Here is a 21,298-nt window from a genome sequence, read left to right as displayed (position 1 = left end):
CACTTGTTTTCCGTATAAATTACGTCCAAGGGCCACATCAAGCAAAGAACAAGGTGCAAGTTATGCTACAGAAACGCATCACCTACCACACCAGGTGCCACGTGATCCATCAGCCCAGGACACCCCCACCCTGTGTGCCTTAAAGGGCCCTGGACAGAGGTTTCTGGGTTTAAATGTCTAAGGCACAACAATGTAGACAAGTCAGAGAGCGAGCAGGGCACCGGTGCTGCTGCAGAGGGTAGGACGAAGGGAAAACGGGGCAAATGCAAGTACATCATTGTTAGAAAAAACGTGGTAACTGCCCGAATGGGGTCTGACCCTTCGGACCTCTGCTTATGGAAAGTGCCAGAAACCGTGAACCTGGGGGGAGAATGGCACCCACAGGCCCGTGTCTGGTGCACCTGCCCCCATGATGATGGGCTGGGCTTCGCCCTCTCAGAACACATCTCCAGGCAGTATGTGTCCTGTAACTTGACTTTTAAAATACGTTTTTATTTATTTCAGAGAGGAAGGGAGGAGAGATATATAGGAACTGCAATGATGAGAATCATTGATAGTCTGCCTTCTGCATGCCCCCTACTGGGGATCAAGCCCGCAACCCGGGCATGTGCCTTGACGGGGAATCAAACCGTGACCTCCAGGTTCATAGATCAACGCTCAACCATTGAGCCACACCGGCTGGGTGTAACTTGACTTTTTAAACAGGAAGCTCTCTCCATTCCTGTCCCGGTGAGAGCTGGCTGATGTTCATGCGAACACCCGTTTTATGCTGTGACCACTGCCATATGGGAGGCAGATGGACACAGACTTCTAACCAACACCACGGAGGAACCACAGAATGACGAGACACCGGTCACGTCTCAGGGCACCGGATAGAGGGGCCTGACATTGGACGTGGCCTGGGAAAGGAGAGACGGTGACACTGTAAATACTGCCATAGTCACCCTATTCCCCACTGTGCCACTTACTACCTCGCCTGTGGCTCCAGGAAATATACCAGGCGGGTGACCCTGCAGAGTCTGCAGAGTGTAGGGTCCCTCAGAGGCTCTGAGCTCAGATGCACCTGCACACTGAGCAGCTCAGAAGGCGTCACCTCCCCCCACACACCCAAGCTTCCCCGGCTGTGACACCGGGAGAACATGGGGTCGTTGGGAGTGAAGGGGAACCGGGACGTGACTCGCAGCCGTGGGAAGGACACTGATCACTGGCTGTGAGCACAGGCCCCAGACCACGCAGAGTGTCCACCGTGGCTGCTCCTGTTCATGAAGGGCCTTCACTTCTACCGGACAGCGCACCTCACAACTCGTTTTCTGCATCTTTTGCAAAGCGTTCCTTGTCTTCTGTTAAACAAACAATACCCACCCCTGTTCATCCACATCCCCCTCTGCCTGGGCGCAGGAGAAGTCAGCCTCGTCTGGCAGCTGGACACGCCGTCTATGTCTGAGATGGAGCATTTACAGGCCTTGTGCTTTGGTGGCGGCCAGCAGGGCACTTCCCAGCGGTTAGCACGAACACCCCCAATGTGCCTCTGATCCTTTTAAATGCTCTCCTATTTCTACCTGGCCTGCGTGGCTCAGTGGTTGCGTGCCAACCCATGAACCAGGAGGTCACAGTTCAATTCCCGGTGGTCAGCGCACATGCCTGGGTTGTGCAGCCCAATCAATGATTCTCACCATTGATGTTCCTATCTCTCTCTCTCCCTCTCCCATCCTCTCTGGAATAAATTATATATATAAATGTCCTCCTACTTTCATCTGGGCTCGCCCTATTTTATATTAATTTCCTCCTGTAAGCCAATGCAAGTCTTTTCAGCAGCTATCGGGTATAAACCGTAAATATCGATGCATCATGTAGTAAAATGAACATCGCGTCTTTGTGGTTTCTTGCTGTGCCTGCTCGGGGCCACTCCTTTGCCACTCACCTCGCCACAGGAAGGACGGAGTAAGAGGAAAGGGCGGAACAGCCAATTAATTAGGTTTCGATGAGGTTCTGAGTGTTAAGTAAATCACACCACTGTAGCAAAGAGTTTAAATCTGAATTATTTATGTACTCTCCTAGAGCCCCAATCTCTTTAATCATCTTTGCGCAATTAAGAAGAATACCAGCCATCATTTTTAATAGAGAGAATAAAAACCACGTTGGTGTATGATAATCCGAAAGGGAGCGAGGTTCCAGTGAAGATTCCAGGCCCCGCCCCCAAGGATTCTGATCGGGCAGGAGGGGCAGATGGGGGGGGGGGTGATCTGAGGGCCACCCACACTGAAATTTCAGACACAGGGGAGTCTACCTAATAGAAAACACCCTGGCATCCTTTGTCTTTCATGAAAATATAAGTCTGGGTGAACTGAAGTTATTTCCACTCTGACATTTACCGAAACTTGGCATGAATCGGCCTCCCCCAAACATCCAGGAGCCCAGCTGACTAGTCCCTGACTCAGGGAGCCCCAAATATTGACCCAGGACCCTAACCTTCAAGGAGCAGGTTTTGCACATTGTCATCAAGCAAGAGATGTGCATGAAAATTATGGCTCACCAGGCAATGGAATGACACGTTTCTCTAAAGAGCACATAGAAGTGCATCTCTCTCTCTCTCTTTTTTTAAATATGTTTTATTGATTTTTTACAGAGAGGAAGGGAGAGGGATAGAGAGTTAGAAACATCCATGAGAGAGAAACATCCATCAGCTGCCTCCTGCACACCCCCTACTGGGGATGTGCCCGCAACCAAGGTACATGCCCTTGACTGGAATCGAACCTGGGAATCTTCAGTCCACAGGCAGATGCTATAGCCACTGAGCCAAACTGGTCAGGGCAGAAGTGCATCTCTTAATCTATATATATAAAAGGCTAATATGCAAAGTGTCCCCTCAGGAGTTTGACCAGGAGACCATAGTTCAATTGCTCACTATGATGTGCGCTGACCACCAGGGGGCAGCGCGGAACGAAGGAAGGCCCCGACCGGACCGGCTGCCTTCAACGCCAGCCAGGCCTAGGGATCCTACCCGTGCACAAATTTTATGCACCAGGCCTCTAGTTTTACAATAATGGGTTATAATCATAAGTTTTCATGTGATCATTTAGTAGCGAGAGGGTCAACCCTGCTGTGTCTATGGCTTCACCTCCTGAGAGTTAATGGCTCCAGCTTCCAAATGCAGGAGGCTTTCAGGAACTCATCCAGGGCACTCATTCAGTCTGCAGGGAAGCTTGGTAACTGCTTTGCAGCAATAAGAAATACATTTTACACATATGCCCTTTCTGATATACAGCTTTAAAAAGTTTTCAAGGATTCCAGTTCCCAGACTATAGAAGAAAAAGCAGAAGCAAGCTTGCTCAGAAATACTCAGAAAAATCCCATACCCTTGGTGGACACGTGAATGGGGTGACCTTGTAGAGCAACGTGCTGACTTCCATCACTCTCCACCGAAGATCTGAATACACAGATCTCTTCTGAGGCCCTGTTTACCAAACAAAAAGGCTGGGAACGCCTCAACGGTCATCATAGAAACCATTAGGAAGGACAGAGGTCATCTGGAGCCCTGGGCAGCACTCCCTGAGCTGTTTTTAAAACACTGGCTCCTGCCCAGCCGCATGGCTGAGCATCGACCTAGGGACCAGGAGGTCACGGTTTGATTCCCAGTCAGGGCACATGCCTGGGTTGTGTGCTCGATCCCCATTGTGGGGCGTGCAGGAGGCAGCCAATCAATGATTCTCTCTCATCATTGATGTTTCTATCTCTCTCTCCCACTCCCTTCATCTCTAAAATCAATAAAAATACTTTTTTTTAAAAAACCACGCAGGCTCCTGCCCCCCACCTCCCAGGCGTGTCTGATGCACCAGCCCTGAGGTGGGGCCCGGAAGGTGCTTCGGTAGGAAGTTCCCAGGTGAAGCGATGCTGCAGGTCTAGGAACCAGACTTGGAGTCTCTGGTCTATGCTGTGGACTATCTCACAGCCGTGTGTGTGTGCGTGTGCATGTGTTGTGTGTGTGTGTGTGTGCACGTGAGTGTGTGCGTGTGTGCGTGTGTGTGCGTGTGTGTGTGTGTGTGTGTGTGTGTGGAGTGGGAGGGGAAATCAGAACCACAGGTTCCGACAGGAATGAATCTGCAGTGTGTGGATGGGAATCCTCAGGTGCTGGACTGGCTGGCGTCCCCGCTTTTCGGGGCAGGCACCTAAAACACCGCAGGAGGCACAGGAGGGCTGGCTGCCTGGACACCCGGGACGTGGGGCGGGAAGGAGGCCACCGTTCATTGTGCACAGAGCACTTTTTAAAAAACACATTTTTATTGATTTCAGAGAGGAAGGGAGAGGGAGAGAGAGACAGAAACATCCATGATGAAAGAGAATCATGGATGGGCTGCCTCCTGCACGCACCACACGGGGGATGGAGCCCGCAGCCTGGGCATGCGCCCTGACCGGGAATCGAGACATGACCTCCTGGCCCATAGGTCTACGCTCAACCACTGAACCACGCGAACCAGCCACAGAACATTTTTTAAATGAAGTTCTAACTGTTGAAGAGAAAGCAAGGTGAGACGATTCCACTTTAATTACTTGACTTACGAAACCGGTGTGGTGTTCCCTGCCCGGGGCATCTAGCCAAAGGCTCTGCAGGGGCTTCAATGTGGGACCTGCAGAGCCGAAGCCAGCTGTGCCCACAGTGTCCTGGCAACACGGCGGGGTTCTCTTGCCTTAACGGGCCTGCACGAGGGAGACAGATGTGAAAATGGTGTGTTGGTTGGGAGCTGAGGTGTTTTGTCCAGACACCAGGCCATCACGGCAGCACTGAGCCGAGGGGCCAGGGGAGAGGTTTGCCGCTGGGCGAGCACCTGACACTCCCAGCCCCCGAGGTGGGAGGTAAACTGTCTAATACAGCTGGGTGGTTCGGCATCTCTTCAACTCGCACGCCAATACCTGGCAGGAAGTCTCGCTGGAGCAAATTCGCATTTTTGATGAAAAAACACAAACTTTCTCTATTTCCTTGTTGTGACTTGGCTCCAGCGTTTCTGGCTGATGAACACGTGGTGTTCATTTCCTCCGGCTGAGAGTTTAAAATGCTGCATTTACGCTGAAATAGCAAGTCACTAAGAGGACACACTCAGAGGAAAATGAAATCCATTTCCACAAACTTTATATTTTATTTATATATAAATAAAATAATTCTGAAGACCAACAAACACCAAGCTTATGAAACTTCTTCCACAGATAGGCTACACTCTGTTAATGGTGGAGCTTACTTTAATATTTATTGTAATATTTATTTTACTATTTATTTTAATACTAAAATAGCATATTTAATAAAGTTCTGAGGCAAGAGAAAAATGGCAGTAGCTGATGGATAATTTCACTAGTAAAACCTGATGTTTTATGGAAACCTATGATAAATAAGACTCTATAATTGGCTTCGGTGGGAAAACACAATGAAGTCACCATTTGGTGTAAGGGTGAGAACTGTTAAAAGGGGTTTTGATTGCTCGCAAAAGCTTCATGTACTCAAAGGGGTAACGGTTTTTGGGAAAAAACTGCCCACTCAGACCGACTTGAGGGTCAGGTGCCGCCGGTGGCAACGCCTCTGATGTGCAGTTACCTGGCCCCGGTCTGCGGTCACACTTTCCCCTCAACTCCACGCCTGAGGCCACTCTCCTCCGCTCTCTGAGACTCGGTGTTCTCGTCGGTGAAACAGGAATAACCGGACGATATCATGTACCTCAACCGGGTTCAACGCGGCATCTTCCTAGAAACCGCCCCCACCCAAACCCGCCATTCCGCTTTAAACATTCCTTGTGGTTAGGGGTCGGGGGCTGTTCTCGACCATCCCTTCCACCCTTTTACAATCATGAAGCCGAAGACAAAATGTTTACCTTGGTTCCTTACGAGTGTGCCATATGCACATTCACTATTAAAAACGAGACATCCTTCGCATTTAGCATTTATAATGGCAGTCTGATAGAACACAACCTCATTAGATTTCTAGTGCCGTGGCTTGTTTAAGAACATATTCTGCCTGGCTCAGAAGGATAGGTAATACATGACACACAAATGAGGAGAATCTGGGCAATTAACAAAGTTTAAGCAGGGGAAAAACCTCTATAATAGAGTCGGGCACCATTAGAAAGTCCTACTTACTTATATTCAGGCCATAAACTTCATTCTGACTTTCTAACTATTTTGAAGAAAAGAGACACTTGATTGGATAAATAATTCTGTGTCCAGAAAGTGCATGTGTGTTTTAATTCCGCGGGTGGAACGCAGGCACACCTGATCCCAACATCCAAACAGGGATCCCTACAGGTTCCCACAGCGGCTCTGTGGGTAAGAGGCAGCGCCTCACCCCCCTGCCGGGCACAGGGAGGGCCGTGCTATCCGGCGGCTCCCCACAGCTCCTCTGTGCAGGCTGTCGAGCTCACGCGGGTTGGTCATATACCTTAGCCTCTGCATCAAGACAATCTGAACAGGAAAACAGGCATCAACTAGCAGGGAAAACAGGTGTAAGTGAACATGTCCCAGACACAGCGGGACGAATGGTCCCCCGTGCTGAGTCCATCTAAAAATAATTCTGTAGAGACAGAGAGGGAGGGGGCAGCTGCTAATGTGGTGAGCTCCAGGGACACAGCACTCTGCTGGGGTGATACATTCCTTCTCCTTTTCTTTTTTTTTAAAATATATTTTTATTGATTTCAGAGAGGAAGGGAGAGAGGGAGAGAGGGAGGGAGGGAGGGAGGGAGGGAGGGATAGAGAGAGAGAGAGAGAAGCATCAATGATGAGAGAGAATCATTGATCGGCTGCCTCCTGCATGCCCCCTACTGAGGATGGAGCCCGCAACCCCGGCATGTGCCCTGAGCAGGAATCGATCCGTGATCTCCTGGTTCATAGGTGGACACTCAACCACTCTACCTTCCCCATTTCTAATCGGAGGTAGAAATTCCGACATGTCAGAGCCATCAGTGAGGCCAGGAGCTCACACTACCTGCGTGCCCGGGGCTCAGGGGCAGGCAGTTGGCAGACTCTGTCTGTCTGAGGCCGCCCCACCCCACCATCTGCTTTAGTCCGGCCTCGGAGCTAGGAATGGTTTCTCCATTTAGCTGAAAACCATCAAAAGAAGAATCCTGCTTTCATGACATGGGAAAATTACCCGAAACAAAACGGCCAGTGCCCACAGATAGAGTTTTATTGGAGCACGGCCACGCCCACTCATCTCCACATTGTCCATGGCTGCTCGCCTGCTCCAAGGGGGAGTGAGTCCTGGAGGCAGAGGCCATGTGGCCTGGGGAGGAGCCAGATGCATGAGCTGACGGGCTGTGTGACCCCATTTCCAGGACCTTCCGGGAGAGGCCCAGCGAGGGGCAAGGAGAGGAGATCAGTGGTCCCCAAAGGTAAGGTACAGGGACATTGGACCCCAAAGGGGCAGCTGCAGACATTTCTGATCTGTGCCCTAGCTGCCCCCGTGAACCCCCAAAGACCCGTGTACCAAATGGTGTGCATGTAACGGGCGCAATGAAGGGGAAAACGGGCCTGGCTGGTTCCACACCCATAGCCGTACAGACCCGGCAGGGCCCGGCCTCCCTCTCTCTCCAGGACTATTTGCCTCTGGCTGCAGAGCCCTTTCATTCCAACAGCTGACCGTGTGCCGATAAGGACGCCACCATCTGCCTCGTGTGCACATCAGCCCAAGTCTCTCTCGGTGTCACCGTGTGCCTGCTCCTCACCATCCGCACGGACTCGACTCCTCGGGGTGCCTCCTCCTCGCCTGGGCCTGTGTCAGGGTCTTGTAGCGAGTTTCCTTCATGGGGCTCACTCGCTTTTCTCCACGGAGCCCCTGCCACCCACATACCCTCCCAGACCCAGAGGGCCTCCCTGTCATCCTCACTCTTTCGTCTGCCTCACCTCCAATCTGCGCGCAAGTCTGGGTCGTCTATCCCCGAGCACCTCCTCCCTCCCTTCCCTCTTCATTTCCCAGCCCCGTCATCAGCACATTCCATCTAACAGCCCGGACACTCATCCCAGTGCAACTCACTCTGCCGCTCAGTGTGTCCACCCCCTCTGCTTGTCCACCCCCTCTGCTTGTCCACCCCCTCTGCTTGTCCACCCCGGCGGCTTCCACTGGCCCCACGTCTCAGCGAGGCGTGTGAGGTCTCGGCTATTTCCCAGCCGCGTCTCCCTCCACAAATCTTCGCAAATCTAGGCTCCTACCATCCAACTTCTCTCAGGCCCTGAATGTCCTGTGCCTCCTGCGTTCCCACCTTAGCACATGCTGTTCCCAGGGCTGAAATGCCCTTCATGTAGCAGGGAGAGAGGGAGTGAAATAGAGGAGGGAGGGAGAGAAAGAAAGAGGAAGAGGGAGAGAGAAAGGGAGAGGGAGTGGGAAGAAATGAGGGAGCGTGGGGAGAGCAGGGCAGTCACAGAGGGAAGGGAGGCCAGAGTGTGGCTGGAGGGAGAAGACAGCCGCTTTGTTAGCTTTGTTAGTCTTACTGGGAATTCCTGCTGAGGACATCGGGGCCTCATCAGACAACAGGATTTTGATTGCCGACACCATCAAAACGTGGTGTTAGGAAAAGCGTGATGGCAATATTAACAACAACCACATTCACAGTCAGGAAAGACAGACGATAATGAAGCTCCCAGGTGCACTAACAGACATGCTTATTTTGAGGGGGAAAACCCAGAATACGCTAATTCCACGTCCAATCATCAACGCCTATTCCACGGGGAGCCTGAGGTCCCGGTGGGTGGCTGTCGTGGAGGAAAAGTCATTTAAAGGTCGCGGGTTGAGAGGGACTTTTCATGGACAAGTTGTGTATTAGATAACCTGGAGCTGAAGACAGATTTTTTAGGAAACCTTTTCAGCCTATGCAATTAAAATTAATTCAATAATCTGAAAGGTAGTTATTCTAAAACTTTTGAAGTTGATAATCAAGAAGTCATAATCAAGCCCTGGCCGGTACAGCTCAGTTGGTTGAGCATCAACCTATGAACCAGGAGGTCACAGTTTGATTCCCCGTCAGGGCACATGCCCGGGTTGCGGGCTTGATCCCCAGTGTGGGGTGTGCAGAAGGCAGCCAACCAATATTTTTTACTCTCACATTGATGTTTCTCTGGCTCTCGCCCTTCCTCTCTCTAAAATTCAATAAAAATATTTTTTAAAAGGATTCATATTCAAAATGCTAGGAATAAAGAAGTGTGACGGAAACGACCTATCTGTTGACTTTCGGCCGTCATCTGTCAGTGCTGCTGAGCAGAAAGCCGGGAGCTGAGTGGGCGAGGGACAGTCGGCACAGCTTGCAGGTACAAACAAGAACACAGACTAGTGTTTGCCGCAGGAAATTTCTATCAGGTACTTTAACAAATCAAATAACTTAAGTGATGATATATTCTATTTCATAAAACACTGTCCTTTGAGATTTTGAAATTAATGTCCTGAGGTATAATTTACACCAGACAGAATTTTTTTCAAAAAAGATGTACTATGCCCCGGGGTAGCATATTCTTTGCTTTATCCCCGAAGGACTAGGGCAGACAATTCACAGAAGAAAAAAATAAAACAAGGGATGCTTTAGCACGTCTCTTGCAAATCCAATCATCCTAAAACCGACAAACAAGAGGCCTCTCCATCAAATGCAGAATTAGGGAAAGATGTGCAGTGAATGATGTGCTTCTAAGAGCCATTTTTATTTTTTGAGAACACGACTGCAAGTCGAACAAAAAATAAGAGGGCGGGCGAAGAGAGGGAGAAATCATCTCACGAAAGAGATCATGACTGTGAAAATCACAGGATTTCAGGAATGATTTTAAAGACATTTTCCAACATTTGCAAAATAGAGTCCTAGGGGCATAATGGATGCGCATTAAAGCCAGGGCTCAATTAAAGAGGTGCTCCCCTGGAAGGAGAAATCGCAGGGTATTTTTAGCGAGCTCCCTATAGTGAGAGAACACAGTGGCCTAAGAATGATGGCACCTGGTCTCCTGTGGAACCGCCCCCCCAAACACACACACACACACACACACACACACACACGCTGCTGCCGCCTCTGAACTGAGGGCTGAGTGCAGTCCCAGCCACGCACCGGCCTCTGGTTTATCTTTAACCACCGCCCGGAGCTGCCCACCTCCCGGGCGAGGTTTCGCTCACGGGGACGCCACAGGGTTCTGCTGCAAAGACACCACTTTCAGGCTTCGGGAGGAGGGTTGCAACAATATCCCCAAAGAGGAGCAATGAAGAAACAGGCCCCCCGGGACCAGAGATGGGGAGTCACACAGAACAAGAGGCAGAGGATGTCCAAGCAAGAACTTTCCGGGGCTTCCAGGAGACACCACGGGTCTATCCAGGAAGCCTCCCGCCTACTCCCAGGACATCGCCGGGGAACAGAGGAAGGCCTGGCAGAGCTATCTCAATCAAGCGTTAAAAAAAATACCCTTCGAACTTGTCCTCCGTCCCGACTCACACGCCCCTGCTCTCCACAGAGCCCTGTCGGCACATGATCTCTGTATAGACTGGGGACCTGAGACCCAATTTAGTTTTGTGGGTTTTTTAAAAAATATATTTTTATTGATTCAGAGAAGAAGAGAGAGGGAGAGAGAGAGAGAGAAACATCGATGATGAGAGAGAATCAGCGATCTCGGCTGCCTCCTGCACACCCGCTACTGGGGATGGAGCCCGCAACCCGGGCAAGTGCCCTTGACCAGGAATCGAACTGTGACCTCCTGGTTCACAGGTTGATGCTCAACTTCTGAGCCATGCGGTCGGGTGACACAAGGCGTCTTTAAACAGAAACCCCGGATGGCAAAGCTGCTGAGACTGACCCGACCTGCTGGCTGCTTGTCCCCGGAGTGAGGCTGGGGAGGGAGCAGCGATGCTCCAGAGCATGGCCACTGAGACCTGAAAACCAACGGCGCCGGGAGGCCACATCGGCCGGTGAGATAACACACACGGGTGTCTGTACAGCGGCTGACTTAGCCTCACCCGCTCCTCTTCCTGTAAAGGAGAGGTGAGGTTCATCGCCACGGCGAGCAGGTCTGAGGAAGCACGGCTAAGCATGCGCCTGCGGCACAGCCCAGAGCGGGGACCGCCAGAGGGAGCAGCGAGCGAGGATGGGACTCGGGGACCACACCTCACTGCCCTTTGCCCACAGCGAAGACCCCTGACCTGCAGCCCTCGCCTGCTCCCAACACAGGTCTCCGCCCTGCCAGGCGTCCTATGCAAACACACAACCAACGCACAGGAAGGGGGACCAGCGAGAAGAAACACAAAGTGGACGGTGTTCGAAGGTCGTATGGGGAAGATCGAAACTAAATCCGGTCGCTCGGCCAGTGTGGCTCAGTGGTTGAGTGTCAAACTATGAACCAAGAGGTCACAGTATGATTCCCGGTGGGGGCACATTCCTATGTTGTGGGTTCGATCCCCAGTGAGGGGGCGTGCAGGACACAGCCGATCACTGATTCTCTCTCATCACTGATGTTTCTATCTCTCTCTCCCTCTCTCTCTTCTCTGAAATCAATAAAAATATATTTAAAAACCCCCATTTATATTGACTCAATCCACTTACTACACGAATGAAACCATGTGTTGTTCCCGAACCCCTGGACCGCACCAATGCGGCTACGTGCTGTTAGATGTTGGGCCTGCAGGTGTGTGGGCCGGAACTTACAGGCAAACTGCAGCTTTGCTTCTCTGCTGACGATGGTTCCAAGCGGATTCGTAGCGAAACACTGATAACTCCCTGAGTCCCGATCCCTGTGGGGGTTAATGACCACCAGGTCTCCTCCGTTCAGCTCATAACGAGACTCCACGGCCAGGTTAATATCGCTTCCGTTCAGCTGCCATCTGGAGAAAAGGCAAGGATTTTTTGAATATATACATTAAATCAGCATTATAAAGCCCACTCAAACACCACCTCTCCTACAGACCACAGGTAACGCACGTATGGTTGCACTGAGTCATAACTGCGACTCGTACACGCCCGGGGTCTTCAGCAGCAACCAAAGGCCGACGAACACAGAAACCAGGGCAGCACAGCATCTGAAGTCAGAGACTCCTCGGGATTTCCTGAAAAGTGAGAACGACTCGGCGTGCTCACCGGGGAAATCAGGCTCTGCCTGCGCCGGCCACGAGAGGCACAACGTCGAGGTAATTGCCTGGCACGCGGCAGGCGATCTCACGCTGGCCAGGAGCGGGGAAGGGCACATTTCTGTGATTTATCCAGACCGACTGGGCACATTTAATCCACTAATTGGGTAAGTGCTCAGCTATCCGTTTCCATCTGTCTTGGGTAAATACCCGTCCCCAAGGCGTGCGCTGTTCTTCTAAGCCATCACGGTGCTATTTGCTGAAGAGTACACGGCGGTAAAAATCCCTAAATGTCACCGCGGGGCTCGGACCAGAACAGGCACGGGCCCCAGGGCCATATTTACCAACAGGAAGCCAGAGGGAAAAAAGGGAAGAGAAAGAAGCTGGCTGTTAAACAAGGGTTTGCAACAGGAACACCAGTTTTCAACGGTGAGTACACCTGACACATCGAGGTAGAATTCACCTTCAGTTTTTAAAAAAATATATATTTTTATTGATTTCAGAGAAGAAGGGAGAGGGAGAGAAAGAGAAAAAAATCACTGATGAGAGAGAATGAGTGATCAGCTAACTCCTGCACGCCCCCTACTGGGGATCTAACCCATAACCTGGCATGTGCCCTGACTGGGAATGGAGCCATGAACTTCACGGTTCATAGGTCTATGCTCAACCACTGAGCCACATCGGCTGGGCTATTTCATGTTTCCATCACTATTTATCTCCTGTACGCCCTCTTCCACCTCCACTCAGCTCAGTACTTCCCCACAATCACCACGCTGTTGTCCAGGTCCATGAATTCTCTGTTTTTTCTTTTTGCTCAATTCCTCCACCCCCATCACAGCTGTCAGCCTGCTCTCTAGGAGTCTGTCTCTGCTTTGCTTGGTAGTTCAGTTTGTTCCTCAGATTCCACATACTAGTGCGTGTGAAATCGTGATACTCGTCTTTCTTGACTGGCTTTTCTCACTTAGCCTAAAGCTCTCCAGGTCCATCCATGCTATTGCAAAGGGTACAATGTCCTTCCTTTTTACAGCAGAGTGGTACTCCACTGTGTCAATGTGCCCTATGTTCACTGCAACATTATTTACAATAGCCAAGATTTGGAAGCAGCTAATGGCCCATCAGTAGATGAGTGGATAAAAAATAGTTCACCTTTAACAACTCACCCATGTCCCACCACAGAACACATCCACTGTGTAGACTGAGCCATCCATGTTCCCGAAGACTTGATTCTAGCAATAAAGCCACATGACCACCTATTCTATAAATGTTAGCACATTAAAACAAGTATTTCCATTATGATGTTCTCTTTATGATAATTTTGAGGAAATGGGTGGCATAATGCCCTTTTCCTAGATGAGGATTTCAATAAAGCAGCTCAGTGAGTCCCCTGTATATTCATTCGCCAGAATGGAAGTGATACCCATTTTAATTCTAGCTGGAATCCTTTCATCATGTCATGGACCATCTAAACTTGTCTCATTAATATATCGAACATTTAACCTGGACATGTTATGCACTGTAAAAACATACAAAAAGATGAAATGCGAACTTTATCCCAAGTGGATGTGCAGAGGTTAAATGGAATATTATACAACTGCGAAAACGTGAGAACTTTCATAAACACGAAAAAGCCTCACAAACTACTAGTATGGTTAATAAAAATCAAATTAAAATATGCAGGTTGATACTGTTAATATAAAATTTTAAAACACATCAAGTCTTATTAGGACTGTTCTAAAGATATTTTTAATGTACGAAAATGATACACCTCAACCTAAGTTATTTTAAAGCTCTCATGGAGGGAAAGTAGAATGTATTTAAGGGCGAATGCTGGGAAATTTAGTGTTTTTGGTTTTACTTCTTAAACTGAGCTGTGGATATAAAAAGGTTCATCATTATTCTTGCTTATATGTCTACATCATATTCTATATTTGAAATAGTGTGCAATGAAACTTGAATGATGGAGACTACAGGAAATGAATAAATTCATAAGTTTAGTCCCTAGTGCTCAAAAAATTTATCATTTGCTCCCTTTTCAAATCAAGAATTTCTTGATTTCTCTTTCTTTATTCACATACAAGTCTCCTAGGTCTAAAGCAACATTTCTCCTGAGAGACCAAATTAAACGTAAGAGAAAAAAACCAGGCCCCAACTCTTTTCTTTTAAACTTAAAAAGAACAAAATCACAAAAAAGGAAAAGGAAGAGCTGCAACCTCGTTTGCAGAAGAATCTGCTAATTCTTCTTTGCTTATAATAGAGTAACTCTCGCATGATCCTTCCCAGGGCAAGTCCATATTTGCATGAACATTTTGGGTAATTTTCTTCTATTTTAACTTTAATTCTGTCCTTATTGTTTGGAAGTCAAACCATAAACATGTACTAACCCTCTCATCTTCTTCCTCCCTGAATCCTAGAACTACAGAAACTCAGAAAAGGAAATGAAACAAGGAAAACTGTCCATCTACATTCGTCCAAATACTCTGTATGCTTGAGGCGCAGTGGTTGTCTGAGGAACAGCATCACCGCCATCATCCTCAGCATTACCATCACCATCACCACCACCACCATCACTGCCATCATCCTCAGCATTACCATCACCATCACCACCACCACCATCACCGCCATCATCCTCAGCATTACCATCACCATCACCACCACCACCATCACTGCCATCATCCTCAGCATTACCATCACCATCACCACCACCACCATCACTGCCATCATCCTCAGCATTACCATCACCATCACCACCACCACCATCACTGCCATCATCCTCAGCATTACCATCACCATCACCACCACCACCATCACTGCCATCATCCTCAGCATTACCATCACCATCACCACCACCACCATCACTGCCATCATCCTCAGCATTACCATCACCACCACCACCATCACTGCCATCATCCTCAGCATTACCATCACCACCACCACCATCACCGCCATCATCCTCAGCATTACCATCACCACCACCACCATCACCGCCATCATCCTCAGCATTACCATCACCATCACCACCATCACTGCCATCATCCTCAGCATTACCATCACCATCACCACCATCACTGCCATCATCCTCAGCATTACCATCACCATCACCACCACCACACCATCACTGCCATCATCCTCAGCATTACCATCACCACCACCACCACCACCACCACCGCCATCATCCTCAGCATTACCATCACCATCACCACCATCACTGCCATCATCCTCAGCATTACCATCACCACCACCACCACCACCACCGCCATCATCCTCAGCATTACCATCACCATCACCACCACCACACCATCACTGCCATCATCCTCAGCATTACCATCACCACCACCACCACCACCACCACCGCCATCATCCTCAGCATTACCATCACCACCACCACCACACCATCACTGCCATCATCCTCAGCATTACCATTACCATCACCACCACCACCACCACCACCGCCATCATCCTCAGCATTACCATCACCACCACCACCACCACCACCGCCATCATCCTCAGCATTACCATCACTACCACCACCACCATCACTGCCATCATCCTCAGCATTACCATCACCACCACCACCACCACACCATCACTGCCATCATCCTCAGCATTACCATCACCACCACCACCATCACTGCCATCATCCTCAGCATTACCATCACCACCACCACCACCACCATCGCCATCATCCTCAGCATTACCATCACTACCACCACCACCATCACTGCCATCATCCTCAGCATTACCATCACCACCACCACCATCACTGCCATCATCCTCAGCATTACCATCACCACCACCACCATCACTGCCATCATCCTCAGCATTACCATCACCATCACCACCACCACACCATCACTGCCATCATCCTCAGCATTACCATCACCATCACCACCACCACACCATCACTGCCATCATCCTCAGCATTACCATCACTGCCACCACCACCATCACTGCCATCATCCTCAGTATTACCATCATCATCTCCACCACCACTATCAGTATCACCATCATCAGCACTGTCACCATCATCACCACCACCACCATCATCATCATCATCACCACCATCATCACCATCACTACCACCATCACCATCGGGGCGCCTGTTGCACATGCAGAATCTCAGGCTCTATCTTACATCTCCGGAGTCAGAGTTGGCATCTTCAGGGGAATTGAAGGGGCTTACTGTTAAGCACACTCAGGTTGGAGAAGTTCTGGTCCACCTTATGCCCAAGCAGCAGCCATGGGCAGCCTCTGGGAGACACAGCAGGTAAGAGCTCCTGCTCTTGACTTGGCCTCGTTCATGTTCAACAATTGTAATTACAAAGCCCTCCCCGCTCCCTCCCACCCCTTCTTGAGAAAAACACCGAGTTCCTGTATGTTGGGCAATTCTCTAGTTTCTGAGGATGTGGTGAGATGGGTCCCTGCCTTCATGAAGCTTCATGTTGGTGGATTTCCTCCTGTTTCCTTCCTTGACCTCTGTTAGGCCCCAGGCCCCGGCCACTCCTGCCACGGTAACAGCCTAATGAACCCAAAGGGGATCCAGAACCAAACGCTCCCTGCAGCTGTGTGACCACGCACAAATCACTCACCTTCCCTAGACCTAAGTTTTTATCATAGGGTTGCTCTATAACTTTCTTTATGTAGATAATGGATGCAAAGCTCGTAGCTCAAGGAGCCACTCAGCCAATGGGGTGGCGCCCTCCCAGGCTGCCAGCGATCTTTCCACCTCATTTTTCTTTTTCTCCCCACTTCCTCCAAACATTTGTTGGTTATATTTTCCCTCCTTCACTCAGTGCTTCCGGCCCCTCCTCCCAGGTGCACGGCTGTGTCTGCATGTATGGACTGTCTGACGTGCACCTGCCTGAGAAGCCAGCGGAACTGGAACAAGAATCATGGTGGCTTCACCTTCGAAGAGTAGATCTGCGGGGACATCACAAGGGAGCGGGCTGCAACGTAACCTGTGAGTGATGTGCAGGGGGAAAATTGCTCTGAGCTCAAGTCAGGAAAGATGTAGCTGATTTCACAGTTTTGAATGGAGTCTTCTCATGACAAAGGGTACCTGTGTTTTTGTTCCCTACAAAGTTCAGCTTGCATGGGGGGAAGAAAGAGATTTTAGCTCTCAAGTTAGAATGTTTGTGGCCAGCCCTGGTCCACGTGGCTGAGAGGTTGGAGCATCAGAGCATGAACCTGAAGGTTGCAGGTTCAATTCCCAGTCAAGGGCATGCACCTGGGTTGCAGGTTCCATTCCTGACCCTGGTTGGGGTGCATGCAGAAGGCAAGTGATCAATGTGTCTCTCTCACATTGATGTTTCTTTCTCTCTCCTTCTCTCTCTCTCTCTCTCTCGTCCTATCCCTTCCACTCTGTAAAAAAAAAAAAAACAATGGGAAAAGAAATAGAATGTTTGTGGCCAGACTCAGCATTTGAAAACTGCATTCCTGTGTCGAGCTGTTCAATGATAAAGACACAGTGGCTATGTGGAAAATCCTATATAATAAACGGCTAACATGCAAATTGTCCCCTCGGGAGTTTGACCAACCAGGAGTTCGACTGCTCATTGTGATGTGCGCTGACCACCAAGGGAGTGGCATGGAACAAAGGAAGGCCCCAGCCGGCAGCTGGGAGAAGGAAGGCCCTGATCGGCCCTGACCGCCGGCCAGGCCTAGGGACCCTACCCTTGCACGAATTCCGTGCACTGGGCCTCTAGTTGTAAGATAAATAAGAATTGGAAGAAGTACTTCTTCCTTCCTCTGCACTAGCTGGAGAGAGTTAGGGGCTGTGGAGTATGTGGGTGAAAACTTTATCTCACTAATTGTCTCCGATCTAAAAGCCAACACCCTGAAGTTCTGACGAAGAACCGAAATGGAAAAGTTTGCTCCGTTTGCATAAGTATTTCTTACTTCCGTCAGCTCGGTCTTCCTCCTGCGGACACAGTCCCTATGTCATTTCACTACAGAAAAGGCAGCAATGGCTCCTTTATGTGTGCTCCCGCCACAGAAGAGGACAAGGCGTTTCTTTCAGCAGACCCTCCGAGCGCGGGAGCACTGGGAGGCCTCGGGAATGCTCATTTTGCCTCCACAAAGCCGCAAATTATTTCCCACCTTCCCACACGAGTCCTCGTTAATGGAACCCATCCCCAGGTGACATAAAATATCTTATTAAATATTGATTGTTTTTCCTCTTGCTGAAAGTATGCGAATTCAAAAGGGCTGTCTTTATTTAAGCTCTGAAATATGGAAGAAATCGCTGGGCCTGCGATTTATCCTGAGAAAACAGTTTTCATTCCCCAATGCAAAATAGTCCCATTTCAGTCTGATCTGTAAATGGTTCTGATATTTTCATCTGTATGGGGAAAAAACCCAAGGCTTACACTCACACTCCTTCTTTCAGAGTCTATGTCCAAAAAATGTACACTTTAGACTAATTTTTTTTTGCAGGAAATTGTCCTCCATCTGTTCAGAGTTGATGAACTCAATCGCACAGGAGTGAAGGTGACAGGTGAGTGGCACATTCCGGTCATAAATCTGGAAGCTTTTAGAGACGATGGCTTTTAGTGTTGCACATTCACAATCTTTGTAAAAGTCGAGGAGTCTACGTTCTGAAGTTCATAAGGAACTCTACAGTCTTGAATGAATTCTTTCTGAAATGTGGACAGTGTTTAAAACTTCACAGATAGAACATTCCATTCCGAAAGGCTGAAGGCAGGGATGGCGCAAAGGGGGCCGCCCATGGCTGCTAGGGGGCCACACCCCGGCATTCCCATCGGGGGGACATTGACTTCTGCTCTGGACACAGAGGGACCTGGTGACGTCAGCTCCGTGGGAAGGTCACAGGTAAGGAGCAAATCTGCATCTTCCTCCGTCGTAACCCTCCCGAGTGATCTCCTCCCTGGCCGTCAGCCTTCGGTATTCAGACCCTCATTCTACATGAACTGGGATTTTCTGTGGAACCCACAAGGGAGGCATGGCTCCTGGTTCATCCTTCGCAAACCCACTGCTCCTCCGTCAGCAAACTCCCTGGCCCCGAACCACTGAGTGGAGGGTGTGTGTGTGTGTGTGTGTGTTTCTGGGCTGATAGCCTGGGGCAGGGGGTAGGGTGGAGGAAGGTAGGGGTGCTGGAGGGAGACGTCTACTTTCACTGCTGCCCCCCAGTGAGGCAGCAGGGATTTGATTGATCCACTTCTAAATCTCAGCTATATCGTCTACACCACCGGGCGCTCCAGTACCTACCACACTGGCCTGGGGCTGGGCAGGTGGAGTGAGTGAGGAAGTGGGGAGCCCACAAACAGAAGGGCGGCGTCTGTCCATTCCCCATCAGGGCACATGCTGGGGTTTCAGGCTTGATCCCCAGTAGGGGGCATGCAGGAGGCAGCCGATCAATGATTCTCTCTCATGGTTGATGTTTCTATCTCCCTCTCCCTTCCTCTCTGAAATCAATAAAAATATATTTAAAAAATAAATTGAACTAAAAGCATAAGGTGCCTGACGTAGGAGACATTTCAACTGGTAGACCTCGCTCCTAAATGATGACAAGCATACACCGTTGTGTCGAGGAGATCAAGTAGGACATCAGTGGCTGAGGGTGTGAGTCGCCGCCTTCCAAACACAAATGTATGTCTTCATGAGCTAAACCATGCGAAAGCCTGCCTTCTCAGGGTGGGGAGCTGCTTTAAAAGCATAGAGGCTCCCCTGGAGGGCGGCTGCTTGAGTCACCTCTGATTCCCGCCAAAGCCATGAGCGGGGGCTGCTCACAGGTGCATCCTGAGGGAGTGCCTCAATCCCCGCCTCCAACCCGGCCCTAACCAGCCCCACTGAGCCCGCCCGACGCTGGCCACCCACGAGATCGACACACAACTCCGAGATGAGGAGTTAATGCACGATCATCTTCATTTACTTCACTGGTCATTACTGATTTACCACGCTAGTTATCATCACATAGGGCACCTCCTACACAAAACCACCCAGGAGCAAAACAACAACAAGTGGCGATAGATCTTGTTGCCAGTGTAACTGAAAGGCACCAAGTCCCAAATCCCATGTTCTGCTAGAATCTGAGGACAAGGTTAGGGAAGGTTACCCACTCCCTCCTTTTTTTTTTTTGTTTATCCTCACCCGAGGATATTTTTCCCTTGATTTTTAGGGAACGTGGAAGAGAGAGGGAAAGACAGAGAGAAACACATCGATTGGTCGCCTCCTGCACACACCCTGACCAGGGCCCAGGCTGGCGAGGAGCCTGCAACCAAGGTACATGCCCTTGACGGGAATCGAAGCCGGGACCCTTTGGTCCGCAGGCCAGCGCTCTATCCACTGAGCCAAACCGGCTAGGGCAGGAAGGCCACCCTTTGAAGCTGGAACTAACAAACCTGAAAATAAATTGAGTGCCTTCAGGCTAGACTGAAAATGATCCCAGGATATCATGCACCCGCAGTGGACGGTATAAAGTTATCATCCCGCGGGATATCCAAACGATCCCACAAAATCTGTCAGGAAAATGGAAATAAAGCCATATTCTAGAGAAAAAGAGATGTCACCTTGGGCTTCAACATAAAAGCAAAAAAAAAAAAAAAAAAAAATGTACTAAAATCTTTAGGGGGCTGGGTAGGGTTTGGGAAACCGGCCGACACGAAAGGCTTATTAAATCAACAGGCAATACTTTGTTGGGGGCTTGACGGGAAAATGAGGATTTTTAATCACAGAAGCAATTTGTGGTTTTAGATGCAGCTTCGTGTTAATAAGCAAAGGCGTTTGTGTTCCAATGCAACGTTTGTTAATATGTTTACTGAAGTGATGAGAGTAATTGCAGCCCTTGAAAGCATGAACGTCTGAATTTGCATATTCCATAATTTAGCCAAAAATAACTAGTTAGGCTTCCGCAGTAATTGCCGAAGATATAAATGAGTGTAATGGTGATGCTATGTTTTAAAAATTGTGTTTTTGACCATGTTTTATGACACAGATTCCTATTTGTCCTGTGTTGGTAAATTTAAACACATGCATTTTGAAAAACAGAGATTACAGCTATACTGGGATTAAAAACCAGAGTTCAGTTTCCATAGTTACGGCCCTGTTCCAATTGGTCAGTGACTGTCTTAGTTAATCCCAGGAGACAGTAGAGGGTGGAGGTTGGCTATTTCTACGTTTCTGGCAACCGGTTCAGCTTTTCCTGGTAGCAGGTCCTTCATTCTCCTCCTACGAGGCCACACCTCCCGGGCCCCAGGCCTGGGCCTCAGAACGTCCCCTTGAGCCCGA

At 49.5% G+C, this 21,298-nt stretch overlaps 1 protein-coding gene across 3 annotated transcripts in view; it reads right to left on the bottom strand.

Moving 5' to 3' along the window:
• The window catches only part of CNTN3 (contactin 3), a 115,625-nt gene that overhangs the window by 55,981 nt on the left and 38,346 nt on the right, over positions 1-21,298 (bottom strand). For all 3 annotated transcript variants that reach the window (XM_070391459.1, XM_070391460.1, XM_070391461.1), the window contains exon 4: positions 11,637-11,812. In XM_070391459.1, coding sequence (XP_070247560.1) covers positions 11,637-11,812 — 176 coding nt within the window. The remainder of the gene's footprint in view (positions 1-11,636; positions 11,813-21,298) is intronic.

Source organism: Myotis yumanensis, unplaced genomic scaffold, assembly GCF_028538775.1.
Source record: "Myotis yumanensis isolate MYYU_CA2020_CCGP unplaced genomic scaffold, mMyoYum1.0.hap1 SCAF_14, whole genome shotgun sequence".
Lineage (NCBI taxonomy): Eukaryota > Metazoa > Chordata > Mammalia > Chiroptera > Vespertilionidae > Myotis > Myotis yumanensis.
Note: the sequence above shows the minus strand (reverse complement) of the source record. Positions and strands in the feature narration are given on the sequence as shown.